We start from the raw sequence: 18,944 nt of genomic DNA, 5'->3' as shown, positions 1-18,944 counted from the left end.
CAGTTCTCAAAGCATTCCTAGGGAAATATAATGTTACTCATTTTCCTGATGGTGAAGCTAAGGCTCAGATGGGAGTGATGACTCAGTCCAGGACACTGATTATGTCTAGTATCTTCAAAAAGCTCATGGAAATGTGTATTAGGAAAAACTGATGGATTTCAATATTTTTACACCAAAAGAAACATCTTCCAATTCAGGTTTTCAAAAAATTTGTGAAGTAACTGTGTTTGTGTTTGTGTGTGTGTGTGTGTGTGTATTTGAGATTTTATTCCAAGTCTGTCACCAAAGCTTGCACTCTGCCTGCTTTTGGCTCTGTTGGCAGCTGTGTGCTCTCTTTTTTCCTTTGTTCCTTGTTGCTGATCTGATATATACAAACCTTTTCTGTTCTCATTAGCCCGTGACCCTGACCCACAGTAGACTGATTTCACCTACCACTTTACTGAAGCCATTGAAAGCATCCAACAGAATCGCCTTCAACTTTATTTTCTTCGTGTGCACTCTTTTTCTCTGTCTTATCATAACCATATGCATAGAGTACCCTCCTCTGTGTTACTGATTCTGTTTTCTCTCCAGGGCCTTGCTTTATGATTCATTCCTTTTCTTCCTCCTTTAAGATCACCTTTTATCCTGATCCTTTCCTCCTCAAATTGAAAAATAAAACCAATAAAAATATCCCTTAGATTTAGAGTCATACGGTTTTTGGTGATCTTACCAAAAACATTCAGGGAAGTTATGGGTTCAGATTCCAGGAGACTGAGGGTTTGTGGCTGAACAGGAGATATGAAATTGAAAATGATGAGTACAGTCTTGTTTAAAGAAAGTTTACATTGAAACGGGGAAGGGCTTAATGCTTGGCAGGCAGAGTCTTTTTTTTGAGAGGTAGGGTGGATTTATGCATTGTTACATGTTTTAAAAGAGAAAGGGGGGAAGGTTTGTGATGTGACGCTCCAGAGTGAGATTAATAGTATTAGCTTCAAATGCCTTTATATACAAATTTGTCTTTTTTTTTTTTAATTTTTTTATTTTTTGACAGGCAGAGTGGACAGTGAGAGAGACAGAGAGAAAGGTCTTCCTTTGCTGTTGGTTCACCCTCCAATGGCCGCCGTGGCCGGCGTGCTGCGGCCGGCGCGCTGCGGCCGGCGCACCGCGCTGATCTGATGGCAGGAGCCAGGTACTTATCCTGGTCTCCCACGGGGTGCAGGGCCCAAGGACTTGGGCCATCCTCCACTGCACTTCCCTGGCCACAGCAGAGAGCTGCACTGGAAGAGGGGCAACCAGGACAGAATCTGGTGCCCTGACCTGGAGTAGAACCCGGTGTGCCAGCGCCGCAAAGGAATTTATGTCTTTAAAAGCCCAACTGATGACTCCTCTCTGAAACTTTTTTTGATTGGCTCAGCAGGAAGTCTTCTCTGATTTTCTGTAGCAGCTCATGTATTTCTCAGGGTACTTAACACATTTATTCTCTTGAATTATATGATGCAAGAGTATAATTACTACTGTGAGCAGTGTTTTCTGAATTTGACTCCTGCCTTCACCATTTACTAGCTATGTGATTTGGGGCAAATTTCTTATTCTCTCTGTACTCAGTATCCTTATCTCTAATGTTAGGATGATAATAGTAGCTAGCTTATTCTTATATAGATTAATACTTGAAAAGGTTTTAGAACACACTTTTTCATCTACTAAATTTTAACATACTAAGAATCTGAACCTATTCTTTCTATTACTTAGTGTGCCCAACATAGTCGATATATATATATATATATATATAAAACACACACACACACGCACAGAATTTGATTTTTAAGGGAATTTGTTGAATGATGGAATGTATTCTGCATTTGCAAGTTAGCCATTAAATGTAAGAGTCCAATTGAAAATCACCACTATCTATGCAAATTTTCTTTCCCCCAGTGATGCTCAGACCCTGTTATAGGACCAAATTCAAATTACTGCATAGTGCTGAACCTTAATTTTATCCAGGAAGAATGGGATGAGGATGTAGGATAAAAGTGACAGAACTAGAAGTCGAAGTGGAGGAAGTAGTCAGTGGAAAATAGAACGAACACTCTGTTGTAAATGTTAGCTAATTATTTAAGCCTAAAAACCTTAATAAGGGGCTAGTGCATTGTGGCATAGTGGATTAAGTCATTGCTTGCTCCTCTTCCGATCCAGCTCTCTGCTATGGCCTGGGAAAGCAGTAGAAAATGGCCCAAGTCCTTGGACCCCCGAACCCACATGGGAGACCTGAAAGAAGCTTCTGGCATCTGGCTTTCGCCTGCCCCAGCCCTGGGCATTATGGCCATTTAGGGAGTGAACCAGCAGATGAAAGACCTCTCTCTCTGTAACGCTGCCTTTCAAACAAAACAAAACCTTAATGGGAGTTAAAATATCCTTTGGAGTAGTCAAAGCTAGTCACCATTCAAGTAGTATCTTTTTTTTTTTTTTTTAAGCAGCAATAACTTCTGTAATTAGAAATTTTGTGAGTGGAAAGCAGTAAGGTAAACAGGATAATTGAGAGGCTAGGAAAAGGCTTTGCCTAATTTGGCTAAGGTATTAAGGGGGGCAGAAAAAAGGTAAATTTCTAAAATTGGCATAAATTATTTATTTTTAGTTTGGGGGATTCCTGAACTGCAGACATATCTCTAGAACAGGGGTGGGGAACATCAGCCCATGGGCTGTATAAGGCCTGCCAAGGCGACTGCAGGTGGGACTGGAAATTCAGTAAATCTGGAGCATGCTAATTTTTAAGTTGATAATTTTGTATTGCCCACAAATAGTGTTATAAATATCCAAATGGCCCTTGGCTGGGAAAAAAAAAAAAAAAAAACATTCCCCATCCCTGCACTAGAGCAAGGATGGCCAATATTGACTTCATTCTGTATGTCTCTAATGTGTGGTGACAAGAAGAAATTTAATGGGAATGAATCCCTTAATCAGTTAACAGTGTCTCCCATAACTTAAGGAAGGATTAGCAAGAGAGCCTATTCTCTGCAGTGCCTTCTACACTTGAAACTAAACTAAGGGAAGATATATTATCCAGACACTACTTACATAGTTGATGCTGGGATGATTAATTATACAGAAAAAATACTTGTGACTAACATTCTTGACTGGCGGCCTTGAAATGTCATAATTCAAATGAATTCTGCTTCCATCTATCTATTGAGCTTGACTTTTTCAATTGACAGTGTTCTGTAAAATTATGACCTTCAGTGTATCCTTATTTTGGCCTTCAAGTGGTATATGTGATCCCATAATTTATGCCTTAGCTTCTCTTTAATGTGTATTTAGTTCCTTATATTTCTTTTTGTTTAATCCATTTTACAATCTGTAGAAGGTACATTTTTGTTTTGTTTTTATTATGTATTTGAAAAGCAGAGAGACAGAGCTCCCATCTAGTTCACTTCCCTAACGCCTGCAACAGCTGGGGCTAGGCCAGGCCAAAGCTAGGAGCCAGGAACCCATTCTAAGTCTCCCATGTAGGTGGCAAGGACCACTTGCCCTACCTGGCCACCCCCCAGGATGCGTGTTAAGAGGAGGCTGGAATTAGAGACAGCCAGTACTCAAACCCAGGCACTCTGATGTGGCAGCCTTAACCAGTAGGCCAAATAACTGCCTCTTTTTTTTTTTTTTCTTTTCTTTTTTTGAAAGACTTGTTTATTTGAGAGAAGAGTGATATATAGAGAGAAGCAGAGAGAGAGAGATCTTCCATCAGCTGGTTCACTCCTTAAATGGCTGCATGGTGAGGCTGGGTGAGGCCATACCCAGGAACCTGGAACTCCATCCAGATCTCCCACATAGGTGATAGGAGCCCAAGCACTGGGGCCATTGTTCAGTGTTTTCCCAGGTGCGTTAGCAGGGAGCTAGATTGGAATCAGAGCACCTGGGTCTCAAACTGGAGCTCTAATATGGAATGCCAGTGTCACAAGCTGTGGCTTAACCTGCTGCACCACATGCTGGCCCCTTTAAAAAAAAATTAACATGTAGTGCTTGTACATTTTTATGGGGTACCATGCAATATTCAACATGTGTACAGTTTAACAAGAAATTAGTATTTCTGTTTCCTTACCCTTTCTTTATGTATGGAGCCTACCAGCTCCTTTTCTTCAGTTCTTTAAGAAGACACAATTTTTTTTGGTTATTTCAGAAGTATTTTACAGAGTTCTCCTGTCCTGTGAATTCATTTACTATTATGTTTATTCTGCTTTATATTGTGCTTTGAAAAGAGATTTTTCTCCCCCTTCTAAATATCTGTGGTGGCTAAATGTGGTTTCTGGTATTGCATAACAGAATTCTTTCTATAATTAAATTAAATTACTTGCTCTACATTGCTCACTTCTATTCTATACTATGACTGCTTTCTCAGAAATTGAGGCAAAAAGTCTCTCATTGGTCATATAAGGGAACTACAAGAGAATTACAAACATAATTTCTGCTCTCAAAGAGCTTATCATCTAGTTAAGAAACCAGATTTAAATGTAAGAAAAATAAAATGTGTAGATAATAGTTCTGGTAGCAGGCCATAAAGGAGGACATGATCAATCAGATCAATTGTATAGACAATCATAATGTCTGAATTTAGAGAAGGGAGTGATTTGCTTTCATTGTTAGTCAAAGAAAACATTAGGTGAATAGAATGTGAACTTAGTCCTGAAAATGAGTTAATTTCAGATAAGAGACTAATCCAGATTTCTCGTCAGTGAGTTTCACGGTATTTTGTCCTTGAATTTTTTTCTTAGAGGAAATAATCTTTTTATGAACTGTTCCCTTTTAATTGTATTTTTGACCCAGTGTAGTTACAGTGAACACCTAACCGTGTTTGGCATGTTAGTTGAATTTAATTTTCTATTTCTGTGTTTTTGTCACAGCCATCCCGATTTTCAGCTGCTAAAGGAAGGACAAAGGTATGACTGAATCAGTATCACTTACCTTCTGTGTAGTACTCATGTTAATAGGAACATTAGGAGTGTACCAGGTGGTAGGAGCTCTTGGACTTATTGTGCTGCTACATTATGTAGGTGTCCCATTCTAGCCCACATAAAGAAATATTTGACCTGTCCAGCTTTTTCTTTTGTGGTGGTAAGATGATGTGTTTGATCTGTATGATTTATTGTACAGCTGTTCCTACTAAGGAAGTCTAATTGAACCTGTTGAAATATGACACAAACTTACACAAACACAGCCTCTATTTCAGATACTATTTTTCTTTGTCTGCTGGATTTTGCCAGTTACATTTGTTGAAAGGTTTTTATGATCTTATTTTATAGGATTTCAGGATATTAATCTGTCTGTTATTTAATTATTTGAAAGAGTTTCTAAAACTTTAATATAAATCCCCAAATTGTGATTTTTTTTTTAACTCTGCTTATGCTATTGCTTCCCAGTCATGGCCATCTCTCAAGACACATCATGAACTCTGAGATTAACCTTCCTGGTTATTAATCACTATGTTAGTTACATAGAATTGAGTAAGAGATTTTTTTTATGTATATCTTCAATTTATAGAAAAAATAAAATTTCCTTAAAATTCCAAGAAAAAACTTTAAAAACAAAAAAGTAGAAAAAAAAGAACCAGAAAAAAATACCAAGAGAAAATATGAAATGTATGAAAGTTTAATTCTAATTTTTTTAACTTACCCTTTTCTTATCCAAAAGACAGTCCCATGGCTATAAAGATTCTAATAAAGAATGCTATCAAATACTGAACAAACTTTTCCTCTTTCTTCCATTCTCATTCAGAGTGTTGTTCTTTTCTTTTATGTGCACTTGAGAAAAACTGTTCACCTCTCCTTGTTTGTCTCAAGTTTAAATTAGCAAAGCTACTCTTTCCCTTCTCTCTTTCATAATACTTATTCAGAACTAATCAGAAAATTGAAAGACATAGTCATATGGACAACTGTATTTTATTGTTAGCATCTTGTTATAACCCTGGATTTTCAAACTTAAATATCTTCTGTTTGAAAATGTTGATTTGTCAGCCGGCGCCGCGGCTCACTAGGCTAATCCTCCGCCTAGCGGCGCTGGCACACCGGGTTCTAGTCCCGGTTGGGGCGCCAGATTCTGTCCCGGTTGCCCCTCTTCCAGGCCAGCCCTCTGCTGTGGCCAGGGAGTGCAGTGGAGGATGGCCCAGGTGCTTGGGCCCTGCACCCCATGGGAGACCGGGAAAAGCACCTGGCTCCTGGCTCCTGCCATCGGATCAGCGCGGTGCGCCGGCCACAGCGCGCCGGCCGCGGCGGCCATTGGAGGGTGAACCAACGGCAAAAGGAAGACCTTTCTCTCTGTCTCTCTCTCTCACTGTCCACTCTGCCTGTCAAAAAAAAAAAAAAAAAGAAAAAAAAAAAAGAAAATGTTGATTTGTCAACTTCATTTTCTGCAGTTAACTTACATTTTTTATTCTGTGGAATTTTCTAGGTGATGACCAACCAGAATTGGAAACTGTTTATCCATCTCTTTTTTGATTTTTCAAAATTAAATAATGTTCTTGTAATTTATCCTTTTGAAAAACAAGTAATAAAATTTTTAAAATAAGAACTTGTTAAAAAAGATTTTATTTATTATTTATTTGAGAGGTAGTTAGAGATAGTGAGGAGAGAGAGAGAGGTCTTCCATCTGCTGGTTTACTCCTCACATGGCTGCAACGGCCAGAGCTGGGCCAATCCAAAGCCAGGAGCCTGGAGCTTCTTCCAGGTCTCCCATGTGCGTGCAGGGGCCCAAGCATTTAGGCCATCTTCTGCTTTCCCAGGCCATACCAGAGAGCTGGATCGGAAGAGGACAGCCGGGACTAGAACCGGCACCCATATGGGATGCTGGCACTGCAGGCAGAGGATTAACCTATGCCACAGCGCTGGCCCCAAAATAAAAACTTTTTTTTGACAGGCAGAGTGGACAGTGAGAGAGAGAAACAGAGAGAAAGGTCTTCCTTTGCCGTTGGTTCACCCTCCAACCATCCAGCACCACGCTGATCCGAAGCCAGGAGCCAGGTGCTTCTCCTGGTCTCCCATGCGGGCACAGGGCCCAAGCACTTGGGCCATCCTCCACTGCACTCCCGGGCCACAGCAGAGAGCTGGCCTGGAAGAGGGGCAACCGGGACAGAATCTGGCGCCCCGACCGGGACTAGTACCCGGTGTGCTGGCGCCACAGGTGGCAGATTAGCCTATTGAGCCGTGGCGCTGGCCCCAAAATAAAAACTTTGTTAAAGGCTATATAAATCGGATATAGAAACAACAACAAAAAAATCCCCAAAAAGTCTTAATTATCAAAGGATTTTTTTTCTTGCTGTGTGTACTCCTTTAACGATTTAAAAATAATTAGGAAGGAAGACAAAAGGAAAGAAAATGGAAGAAGTCTATCAAGTGACTATTAGATATAGAGAAACTACAACCTCTGATACCTATACGTTAGAGCCTATCTATAAATAAGGCCATGCCTAAGGAATAAAAATGTCTACCTTGAAAGTTACAAGTCTGAAATGCTCTGGGACACTTTGCTTTCCTGTTGTACTTACTCTTTACCTTTCCTTCTACAGTGGCGATTCTGGAGAAGAAGTACAGTTGTGCAGTAAAGCCATCAAAACATCAGATATTGATAATCCTGGGCATTTTGAAAAGCAGTATGACTCTGGTTCGTCTAGCACTTGTAGTGACAGTGCCAGTGATAATGAGCAAGACTTTGTTTCCTCTATTCTACCACGAAACAGACCAGATGAAATGTGTGCAAGGCCTCAGCTGCACAAAAAAAGCATAATGAAAAAGAAAGCTGGTCGAAAAGCAGACTCCAAACACATAGACACAGACCAGACGATAGAAGATATCACTGAGCAGTTAGGCAATTGCAGATTAGATAGTCAGGAGACAGCTGCTGCTTGTGAACTTCCTTTACAGAGAGTAAATACCCAGATTTCTTCAAATAGTCCTTTGCAAGAAGAACTAAAAGCTGTAGAAAATTCTGACAGTAAATACACTGCATCGGAAATAACTCTAGTGGGCATAAGTAAGAAAAGTGCTGAGCATTTCAAGAGGAAATTTGCCAGACCAAATCAAGTTTCTAGCTCAGTGCAGGTGTGTCCTGAAATTGCAAAGACAAATTTACTTAAAGTCCTGAAGGAGACTTTGATCGAGTGGAAGACAGAAGAAACTTTGAGGTTTTTGTATGGTCAGAATTATGCTTCTGTGTGTCTGAAGCCCTCTTCAGCATCTCTGGTTAATGAACTTGATGAAGATGACATCAACTCTGACCCAGATAGTCTTTCTCCTGCTTTGAGAGAATCTCAGAACAGCCTGGATGAGTCTCTACCTTTTACAGGTTCAGAGACAGCCATTAAACCACTGCCAAGTTATGAGAACTTGAAAAAAGAAACCGAAACGTTAAATCTAAGGATCAGAGAGTTTTTTAGAGGACGATATGTTTTGAATGAAGAAACCACCAAATCAGAAGATTCAGAAGAGGTATGTCTTGATGAATTGGTCCAAGCTGCTAACAGTTAGAAAACTCTGCAAAGCAACTCTTGGAGCAGGAGTAAGACTATCAAAGAGTTAATTATTAAATTTTCAGAAAATTTCTCTAGCCAGTCTATCTTTTGGTTTATAATGTCATCTCTTGGGTAATTGTTGTGGCATATAGGGTTAGGCAGCTGCTTGGGATGCTCTGATCCTGTATCAGCGTGCCAGTTGGGTGTAGTCTCCTCTGCATCTGATCTAGCATCCAGCTAATGATCCTGGGAGGCAGAAGATAATGATGTCTCAAGTGCTTAGGTCCCTGCCACCCACATGAGAGATCCAAATGGAGTTTGGGCTCCTGGCTTTGGCCTGGTCTAACCCTGGCTATTGCCAGCATTTGGGAAGTGAACATTTCTTAATGGCTTTCAGTATATTTTTCCACTTCTTTATCAAGCATTTGAACAAATCCTTTTCCACCAACTTGTCTTATTGAATGAATGATTTCTTAAATTCTCTGTTCAGTATCTGGGAGCCTTTAAAATAATTCATGACGTCACTCCATAAATTCCTCCAGAAGGCATTTACAGTTTCTGGTTTTGATTCATCCTTTGCAGATTTTTGTTGTTTTGTTTTGTACCTGAAGACTAATTACAGTAGTGGCACCATCTTTTCTTTTAGGTCTCTCACTTGAAGAACTCAAAAGCTATTTATAACCTTTGAATCTTGGGGACTAGTTTAATCTGTTCGTGGGCAGCATAATAGTGAATATTGTTATCTGAAATTTAGTTAAACCTCCTTAATTGAGCCCCTATTAATTCAAAAGGTAATAATTCAGACAGTGTGAAGAACGAATTTGTTACATATATGACAAGAAAAAAGAAAGTTGGCAAGAGAGTTATTTAACTGCCAAACAGAACACACTTTTAGAAGTGCCAGTTCTCATACAAAGAACTGGTAAGTATGTACAAACCATTCCATTAATAGACTCTATGAATCTGAACATTAAAAGCCATGTAGTATTACTACTGTTCATCACTCAAAAAACATTGATTGCACAAGTCTGTGTGCAGGACCCTGGGGATGCCATTTCTTTGATAATAGCTTTTTTGAGATATAATATACCATGTGATTCACCTATTTAAAATTTTCAGTTCAGTGGTTTTTAGTATATTCACAGATTTGGAAAATCATCACTACAGCATATTTTAGAATGTTGAGAACTAAAATCTTTATATCAACCTGGGAACATGGGATGTCCTTCCCTTTAAGACAGCTTTAATAGTGCCCAATAATATTTCATAATTTTAGGTGTAGAGGTCTTGAATGTGTTTCTTTGCATTTCTTCCTAGGTATTTTGTTTTTATATACTATCATTAAGTTTTCTATATTAAGCTTTATATAGAAAATCAAACTATTTGTACATTGATTTTGAAGCCATTAAACTAGCTTAAATTGCGAATTTCATAATTTATAGTAATCAAATTATTGTAACTTATCTGTAAGCTCTGTTGTATTTACTACATATGCAGTCATATCTTACATGAATGATAGTTTTATTTATTTCTACCTCAATCTTTATTGCCAGTATTTCTTTTTCTTGCCTTATTCCACTAGTTTAGACCTCCAGAACAATGGGCTTCCTGGTCTCATTCTGCATCTCAGGAGAAAACCTTTAATTACTTTATCACTATGATGAGTGTTGAAGTTTTTATTAGGTCCACTTTATCTGATTATGAAATTTCTCTTTATTTCTAATTTACTAGTAGTTATCATGAGTTGATACCCAGTTACATTTTTTACTATTAAATCAACCTTGCATTCTGTAATAAATCCAAGATGATTAAGCCTTTTTTATGTAAAACTGAGTTTCATCTTCCAATATTTACCTTGGAATTTTTGCTCATTTTTTTTTTTAAGATTTATTTATTTATTTATTTATTTTTTTTTTTTTTTTTTTTGACAGGCAGAGTGGACAGTGAGAGAGAGAGACAGAGAAAGGTCTTCCTTTGCCGCTGGTTCACCCTCCAATGGCCGCCGCTGCAGCCGGCGCACCGCGCTGATCCTGGCAGGAGCCAGGAGCCAGGTGCTTTTCCTGGTCTCCCATGGGGTGCAGGGCCCAAGCACCTGGGCCATCCTCCACTGCACTCCCTGGCCATAGCAGAGAGCTGGCCTGGAAGAGGGGCAACCGGGACAGAATCCGGCGCCCCAACCGGGACTAGAACCCGGTGTGCCGGCGCCGCAAGGTGGAGGATTAGCCTATTGAGCCACGGCGCCGGCTCTTTTTTAAGATTTATTTGAAAGAATAAAACAGGCTGGTGCTGTGGCTCAATAGGCTAATCCTCCACCTGCGGCGCCGGCAACCTGTGTTCTAGTCCCAGTTGGAGCACCAGATTCTTTCCCGGTTGCTTCTCTTCCTGTCCAGCTCTCTGCTGTGACCCGGGAGTGCAGTGGAGGATGGCCCAGGTGCTTGGGCCCTGCACCCGCATGGGAGACCAGAGACCAGGAAAAGCACCTGGCTCCTGGCTTCGGATCAGCGCGGTGCGCAGGCCACAGCAGCCATTGGGGAGTGAACCAACGGAAAAGGAAGACCTTTCTCTCTGTCTCTCTCTCTCTCTCTCTCACTGTCCACTCTGCCTGTTGAAAAAAAAAAAAAAAAGTAAAACAGAGAGAAACAGAGATAGAGAAATCAGTCTTCCATCTGCTGATTCACTCCCTAAATGGCTACAATGGCCAGGGCTGGGCTAGGCCAAAGTTAGGAGCTTCCTCCAGGTCTACCACATGGGTGCAGGGGAGAATCATCTTCTACTGCTTTCCCAGGCACATTAGCAGGGAGCTAGATTGGAAGCAGAGCAGCTGAGCCTGGAACTGGTACCCATACAGGATGCTGGCGTTGCAGATGGTAGCCTAACCTGCTACATGACAGTGCCAGCTTTGCTCATATTTTCAGAATGAGTGAGAATGATCTAGAAATTTGACATGGTCTCATCATAAAAGATGATAATTTAGTAACTTGAGGAAAGTTTAATAAAGGAACTGTGTTCAGAAGTACAAGTATGGTCTACTTTGTGAGTCCTCGCTACTCCTAGATTTGAAGGAAAAAGACAGGTGTATCTTCCTCTGGAATGGATTTATATTTGCTCCTGACATGATTGATTTCAGTCTCAAATCACTTAACAGGAATTAAGAGGATTTGAACGTGGGATTCAGTAAGATGCAGTCTGTTTTCTATTCATCCTTATTCCTGAAATGTGGATCTAAACAAGACTTGGTCATCAGCTTGGGAAGTGTTGCTCACACCTCTCCCTCCTGGGCATGCCCTGAGCTCTAATGTGTATTGGAAAAACTCTGCTCAGGTTCTCAGTATCTAAACTGCCTCTTTTGGAAATAGTCAATTTCCTCTCTAGAATTACCTTCTGCAGAATGTCAGCCCAAAATCTTTACTGTTAGCTCTCTGATGCTTTTGAACAAATGTGGCGGTGTTTCCCCCTTTCAGTTCTCAGAGGGAGTGTTTGAATTGTCTTGTCTGAAATTTCTGGAAGCAGAACTTCCCATAATATAGTTATAAAAGTTTTTTTAATTTTAATATTCAAATCTACAGTTGTATAGCAGTTAGCAATTTGCAGAATCCTTTTGTATACTTAATAAAGGAGTTATTAATATCATAGTATTACAGATGAGGAAACCAACTCTCCAAAGAGGGCAAATGATTCAAGCAAGTTCACATCAGCCTAATGACTGAGCTGATAATGAAATCTAAATCATATCCTTCTCAAATCTAGTGTTTTCCTACTGTAATAAGATGTAAACTATATTTAATGCTTATTTTTATACTTATCAAGGAATGTAAATTTATTATGTTTTATTTTGTTTAAAAATTTGATTCAGCATGATCCCACCTTTCCACTGGTAGACTCAAGTTCCCAGAACCAGATCAGAAAACGCATTGTGCTTGAAAAATTGAGTAAAGTGTAAGTATATAATATTCCAATTTTGTAATATTTCTCAGTTAACTTGCTGTTAATGAGTTCATAATTTATAAATTTTATTCTTGAATTTTGGACATTTTAAACAATAATGTAAAAAGTTTACATGAATTTCTTTACTTGAGAACTTTAGATTTGTAAGGTATTCTATCCAGGAAATTATGTTTGTAGAGAACAAATTGCACACCATAAAGAGGAAAGTTGAGATTATATGAGTAGAAAAACAAACTACCACACTCCTACTTAATAATCCGGTGAAGTCAGGGAAAAAATATCAAAGCTAGACCTACTTAAATACTGATTTGTGGTAAATGTGTCACCTTAGTTTCGTGTGTGAATAAGAGTTGTTACAGTTTTAACAGTCTGTTAACTTATTCTGCATATGTATTCATGGAACCATTTTCACACTCAGCAACTTGAGTTTCTGTTCAGCTCAACTTTGCACTTTAGCTTTAAGCTTCTTGTGGTGGAAATTATTGTTCTTTAAATTAACCCAGTCATAAAAGACATTTTTAAATTGCTATCTTGGTTTCCCTGTAAAAGGAGCTTAGAAATCAGTTGTCCAAAGGTGTGAGGGCTATCAAGAACATTTCAACCTTCCTTTGCTTTTTTAGACAGCAGAAAACAAAGAAAAATATGTCACTCATTGATTAAGGAGTTGTAAATATGTACAAATTTTGATATTGTGACAGTTTAAGAAAAGCATTTTCTGGAAGCTATAATATTTTGAACAGTCGAAGTATAACAAAATTACTTATTGATATAATGGGAAGTTTGATGGTTTTACTTTAAAACACTTGAAGTGTTGTTCTAAACACTTAAAATCCTTTTTGGTTGGCTTTGTAAATAAGCATTTAGTATTTATTGAGTGGCTCTGTATGTCAAGTTCTTTGTAGATAATAAATCTGTTACTAGTGTTGCCTTTCTATCTGGTTTTCCTGACTGTACATTTGTTTCTGTTAAATAGTAATTTAGAAAACAGTATAACTCACCACCTATCTGATTCATTGGTCTAGAAGATACCAGCCTTGACTTTAATTACAAAGGTTTTGTAAATTGGGATGGATTGTCTATAGTGGAATGTACTTGGTAGATAAGGAATTATGTGGAAATAATTTTCTATACTTTTTAGCTAATGAAAATATCAATTTTAAATTTAAGACCATTTAGGTATTTCATTGATGTAATTCTCTTCCTCCTTTTTGGCTAAAATAGAGGATACTGAAAGGAATCGTGGTAGATGACCAAATTGTTGATAATGACACAAGAACTGAATTTGATATGTGATAGGAGAACATAGAGAAAAGGAAGCATAAAATAGAAAAAAAAAAGAAAAATAAGCATTAAGACCAGTGAAAACAAAACAAAATATGTGGCATGGGTTTTTTGGTTGGTTGGTTGTAAAAATAAGACCTTTTTTGACTTCTGACATGAATAGCCAAATGTGTAGAGAAAAAGGGTTTTAAAAATAATTTGAGGAAATTAAGTATGTACTGGGTATTAGATGATATTAAGGAACTATTGTTAATCTATTGTTAATTTGGTTATACAGGGAAATGCCTACGTAGTTAGTATACAAATAGAAATAGGGGGTCAAATGACATGAACTCAGGAATTTATTTTACTTTACTTTAAAATATTACTGTAACAAAATGAAAGGAAAGAAAAATGAAGCAAATGTAGCACAATACAGGGAGGTTGACTCTGAAAATACATCTGTGGGTTATTATTACTATTCTTTCTATATTGAAACATGTTTAAATCTTCAGTAGTAAGAAATTTTTTTCCTAAGATTTATTTATTTATTTGAAAGGCAGAGATACAGATAGAGATCTTCCATACACTGGTTTACTCCCCAAATGCCTGTAATGGTTTGAACTGGCCAGGAGCTTCCTCTGGGTCTTCCACATAGGTGGCAGGAGCCCAGGCACTTGGAACATTTTCAGCAGCTTTCTCAGGCACGTTGGCAGGGAGCTGGATCAGAAGTGGAACGGCCAGGACTAGAACTGGCGTCCATGAGGGATGCCAGCACTGCAGGTAGAGGCTTAACCTTCTACACCATAGCACTGGCCCCAAGAAATTTTTCTTAAATAAGGTATTACATACTTATTGGAGAAGATTTAGTCAGTACTAAAATGATACAAAGAAGGAAGTGAGTATCACTTGTAATCTCACCACACTACAGTAACTACTATTAATATTTTGATATTTATCCATGATGTGTGCGTGATATATATGTTATCTGTATATTCATTCCCTTTGGCTCCCTCTCTTATAAAAACAAACCTAGGAGTAGATTATGTTTGATATGTAATATGACATACAAAAGCATTATATATATTTTTATTAAAAGTAGGACAATATTATACATATTGTCTCACTTAACATTTATCATAGGTTTTCACATTTTGAAAAATAGATTCACATCACTTTAAAGATTTTATTACAGTTTACTGAGTGGATATATCATAATTTGTTTAACCAACCATCCATTGATATACATTTGTTTCCAATTTTTCACTAATAAAAATATTTCAACAATAAGTATCTTTCTTATGTTTACCTGATTATTTCCTTAGGATAAATTTTTTTTCACAGTAAAACTACTGGGTCAAAAGGTAGCCACATTTAATACGTTAATATATGTTGTCAAATTGCTCTTTAAAAGTATCACACTAATCTTCACTTCCACCAAGATGATTCTACAGAGAGTAATATACCATACCCCCAGGACCATTTTGAGGGCAGTTCCTCTGAACTTGGGTTCTTTTCATCTTTGTCTAAAATTTGAAAGTAAACAAGAAAGCAAAACTAACAAAAAAAGAGTATAGACAGCAGCCAAAATGATTTTCCATTTCAGTGCTTCACACTCAGACATAAACTACAAATTGAAGTGTTGGTTACTATGAAATATTTCCTTATGATTTCTTATCAGTCATAATCAAGCTTAACTATTTGATTCAAATCATGATTGCTTGCTTCCATTTAAATGCTGTTATTGCCTATGGAAAACCCAGACCCAGGCAAAAACAAGTTTTTGTATACATAAACCATATATTTATGTGTGAATTTTTTTTTTTAACTTTCAGATTGCCTGCACTTCTGGGTCCTCTTCAGATTACATTAGCAGATATTTATACACAACTTAAAAACCTTGTCCGAACTTTCAGGTAAGTGTTAATTACAGTTTTCCTTGTAAGTTGTTTTGACGTTATTGCTTGTTTTGCAGAATCATAAATAGACTAAGTCACAAAGAAAGTGACTTGCCTTCAATATCTTAAATTTGAATATAACATTTTATCTGTGACACAAAGCCAGTACCATTGTAGATATTGTGAAATAGTAGATGGAAATCAAATGGTCATCCCTAGGCAAGACATTATAGGCCACACAAAAAAAATGTAGTGCCCACCCTCAAGGAAGAAGTCTTCTGTGAGAAGATAACTTAAGTACAGTGAACAGTACAACAGAGTGAGTAATTTATATTGAATTGTGTGAAATAGACATGAAGAGCTAATATCTACAAGGAAAGGGAGAATAGCTGATTTATATCAATTATGAAGTGGAACAGTTGGGATTTAAAACTATTAAGGTAAAAATATTCAGCCAGGGTAAGTCTAGATTCTCTACCAAGAAACAGAGAGAGCTCTCTAAATACCTCATTAGCAGAGATGTGGCAAATACAAATTTTGGTCAAATATCGATGACCAGATATTAAGATCAATATGTGCCAATGCCAGATAGCACCAACAGAGTAACTTCAAGGGTAGAAGAATCATTTCACCCAAGAATGTAATTATTGTTGTTATGCTTTATTGTTGTCAACAGTGGTAGATATTTTAAAGTTTAAAAATTATAGTACAGGAACAATTTCTTGACACTTGTCAGCTATTAGATTTTTCTTGTAGACAGTATACTATATACTGGTAATACCAAATAAGCAATCATGTTCAAGCATATTTAAAAACACCATGGGGGGGTTGGCACTGTGGCACAGTAGGGTCAAGCCCTGGCCTGAAGTGCCGGCATCCCATATGGGCACCGGTTCTAATCTCAGCTGCTCCTCTTCTAATCCAGCTTTCTACTATGGCCTGGGAAAGCAGTAGAAGATGGCCCAAGTCCTTGGGCCCCTATACCAACATGGGAGACCCAGAAGAAGCTCCTGGCTCCTGGCTTTGGATCAGCAAAGCTCTGGCTATTGTGGCCATCTGGGGAGTGAACCAGCGAGTGGAAGGCCTCCCTCTCTCTCTGTCTCTACCTCTCTCTGTAACTCTGTCTTTCAAATAAATAAAATAAATCTTTTTTCTTTTTCTTTTTTTTTTTTTTATTTTTTGCCAGGCAGAGTTAGACAGTGAGAGAGAGAGACTGAGAGAAAGGTCTTCCTTCCATTGGTTCACTCCCCTAATGGCCGCTACGGCCAGCGCTGCGCCGATCTGAAGCCAGGAGCCAGGTGCTTCCTCCCAGTCTCCCATGCGGGTGCAGGAACCCAAGCTCTTGGGCCATCCTCCACTGCACTCCCGGGCCACAGCAGAGAGCTGGACTGGAAGAGGAAACCGGGACAGAATCCGGTGCCCCAATCGGGACTAGAATCCAGGGTGCCAGCGCCGCAGGCAGAGGATTAGCAATAAAATAAATCTTTAAAAAACAGCCGGCGCCGCGGCTCACTAGGCCAATCCTCCGCCTTGCGGTGCCGGCACACTGGGTTCTACTCCCGGTCGGGGTGCTGGATTCTGTCTGGTTGCCCCTCTTCCAGGCCAGCTCTCTGCAGTGGCCAGGGAGTGCAGTGGAGGATGGCCCAAGTGCTTGGGCCCTGCACCCCATGGGAGACCAGGAGAAGCACCTGGCTCCTGCCATCGGATCAGCGCGATGTGCCTGGCTCCTGCCATCGGATGGGTGAACCAACGGCAAAGGAAGACCTTTCTCTCTGTCTCTCTCACTGTCCACTCTGCCTGTCAAAAAACAAACAAACAAACAAAAAACACCACCATGTGAGCTGGTGCTGTGGCGTAGCAGGTAAAGCAGCCACCTGCAGTACCAGCATTCCATACGAGCACCAGTTCGAGTCCCGGCTGCTCCACTTTCGATCCAGCTCTCTGCTATGGCCTGGGAAAGCAGTAGAAGATGGCAGAAGTCCTTGGGCCCTTGCACCCACATGGGAGAACCAGAAGAATCTCCTGGCTCCTGCTCTCTCTCTCTCTCTCTATCTCTCTCTCTCTCTGCCTCTGCTACTGCCTGTCACTCTGCCTTTCAAATAAATAAATAATTCTTTTTTAAAGTGATTTTTTAAAAAAGAATTATTTACTTATTTGAAAGGCAGAGTGGCAGAGGGAGAGGGGAAGAGACAGAGATTGTGCAACCACTGGTTGACTCTCCCCAAATGGCTACAACATCTGAGGTTAAGCCAGGCTAAAGCCAGGAGCCTGGAACTTCATCCTGTTCTCCCACATGGGTAGTTGGTGGCCAGGTACTTGGGACATCTTCTGCTGCTTTCCCCTGCACATTAGGGAGCCTGATCAGAAGCAGAGCAGCTGGGACCCAAACAAGTGCTCATATGGGGATGCCAGTGTTGCAAGTGGTGGTTTTAACCACTGTACCAAAATGCTGGCCTCATCATCAATAGCTTTTTTTGTATGCTTGAGAGTAATTCAGAAAAATAGTTTTTCAATAAGGTGTTTTCTTTTTTTTATTTTAAAGATTTATTTTATTTGAAAGAGTTAACAGAGAGGCAGAGAGAGAAGTCTTTCATACCGTGGTTCACTCCCTAAACAACCGCAATGGCCGGAGCTGATCCAGGAGCCAGGAGCTTCTTCTGGGTCTCCCATGTGGCTGCAGGGGCCCAAGGACTTGTGCCATCTTCTACTACTTTCCCAGGCCATAACAGAGAGCTGGATTGAAAGTGGAGCAGCCAGGTCTTGAACCGGCATCCATAGGGCGCCCATAGGCGATGGCTTTACCCACTACACAGCAGCGCCTCTCCCAAAACATGTAATTTTTATTTGCCAATTATACCTCAATAAATCTAGAAAAATACAAGTATGATAAAGTTTACAAAAGGGCAATATAGGGAATTAATGGAAGCTTACAACAGGGAATTAGCCTTCAAGTTGGGGAAGACATTATTGTATCCTCTGGGACAGTCCTCCCTGTAAGGAAATGACATTAAGACAGATGTGAAAAATACTTAGTCATTTGCAGTGTATCATGTCTCACATTCTCTGAAATGGTAGCCTTGCTATACCAGCAGTCCAAACACTGATCTGACCCTCACATATGTAAAAGTGGAGCATCTGGTAGTATGTTGAGTGTACTTGGAAGGAGCCATCAAATTGAGAACTAGTGATCTCACCATGCCAGAAACCTGGACCCAGACCTTTCCATCAGGTGAACTTGAGGCAGTGGGCCTGATGGAATTGGTACAGAAAGATTTTGTAAGAAATCTACCATTGATTTTCTCTGTAGTCATTAGTCTCAAAGATACAAATCAATCTTGTGTGTTAAGATTGATTTATTTTGAAAGAGTTAC

The 18,944-nt window shown here is 39.3% G+C and overlaps 1 protein-coding gene across 8 annotated transcripts in view; it reads left to right on the top strand.

Annotated features, from left to right (window-relative positions):
- RPAP2 (RNA polymerase II associated protein 2) overlaps nucleotides 1-18,944 on the top strand; it is a 96,886-nt gene that overhangs the window by 20,225 nt on the left and 57,717 nt on the right. For all 8 annotated transcript variants that reach the window (XM_002715864.6, XM_017346087.4, XM_070078038.2 and 5 more), the window contains 4 exons: nucleotides 4,872-4,907; nucleotides 7,529-8,447; nucleotides 12,324-12,406; nucleotides 15,511-15,591. In XM_002715864.6, coding sequence (XP_002715910.3) covers nucleotides 4,872-4,907; nucleotides 7,529-8,447; nucleotides 12,324-12,406; nucleotides 15,511-15,591 — 1,119 coding nt within the window. The remainder of the gene's footprint in view (nucleotides 1-4,871; nucleotides 4,908-7,528; nucleotides 8,448-12,323; nucleotides 12,407-15,510; nucleotides 15,592-18,944) is intronic.

The sequence above is a fragment of the Oryctolagus cuniculus genome, chromosome 7, assembly GCF_051225735.1.
Source record: "Oryctolagus cuniculus isolate XC-2025 breed Fujian yellow rabbit chromosome 7, ASM5122573v1, whole genome shotgun sequence".
Taxonomy (NCBI): Eukaryota; Metazoa; Chordata; class Mammalia; order Lagomorpha; family Leporidae; genus Oryctolagus; species Oryctolagus cuniculus.
The sequence above is the reverse complement of the archived record's forward strand: the minus strand, read 5'-3'. Positions and strand labels throughout refer to the sequence as shown.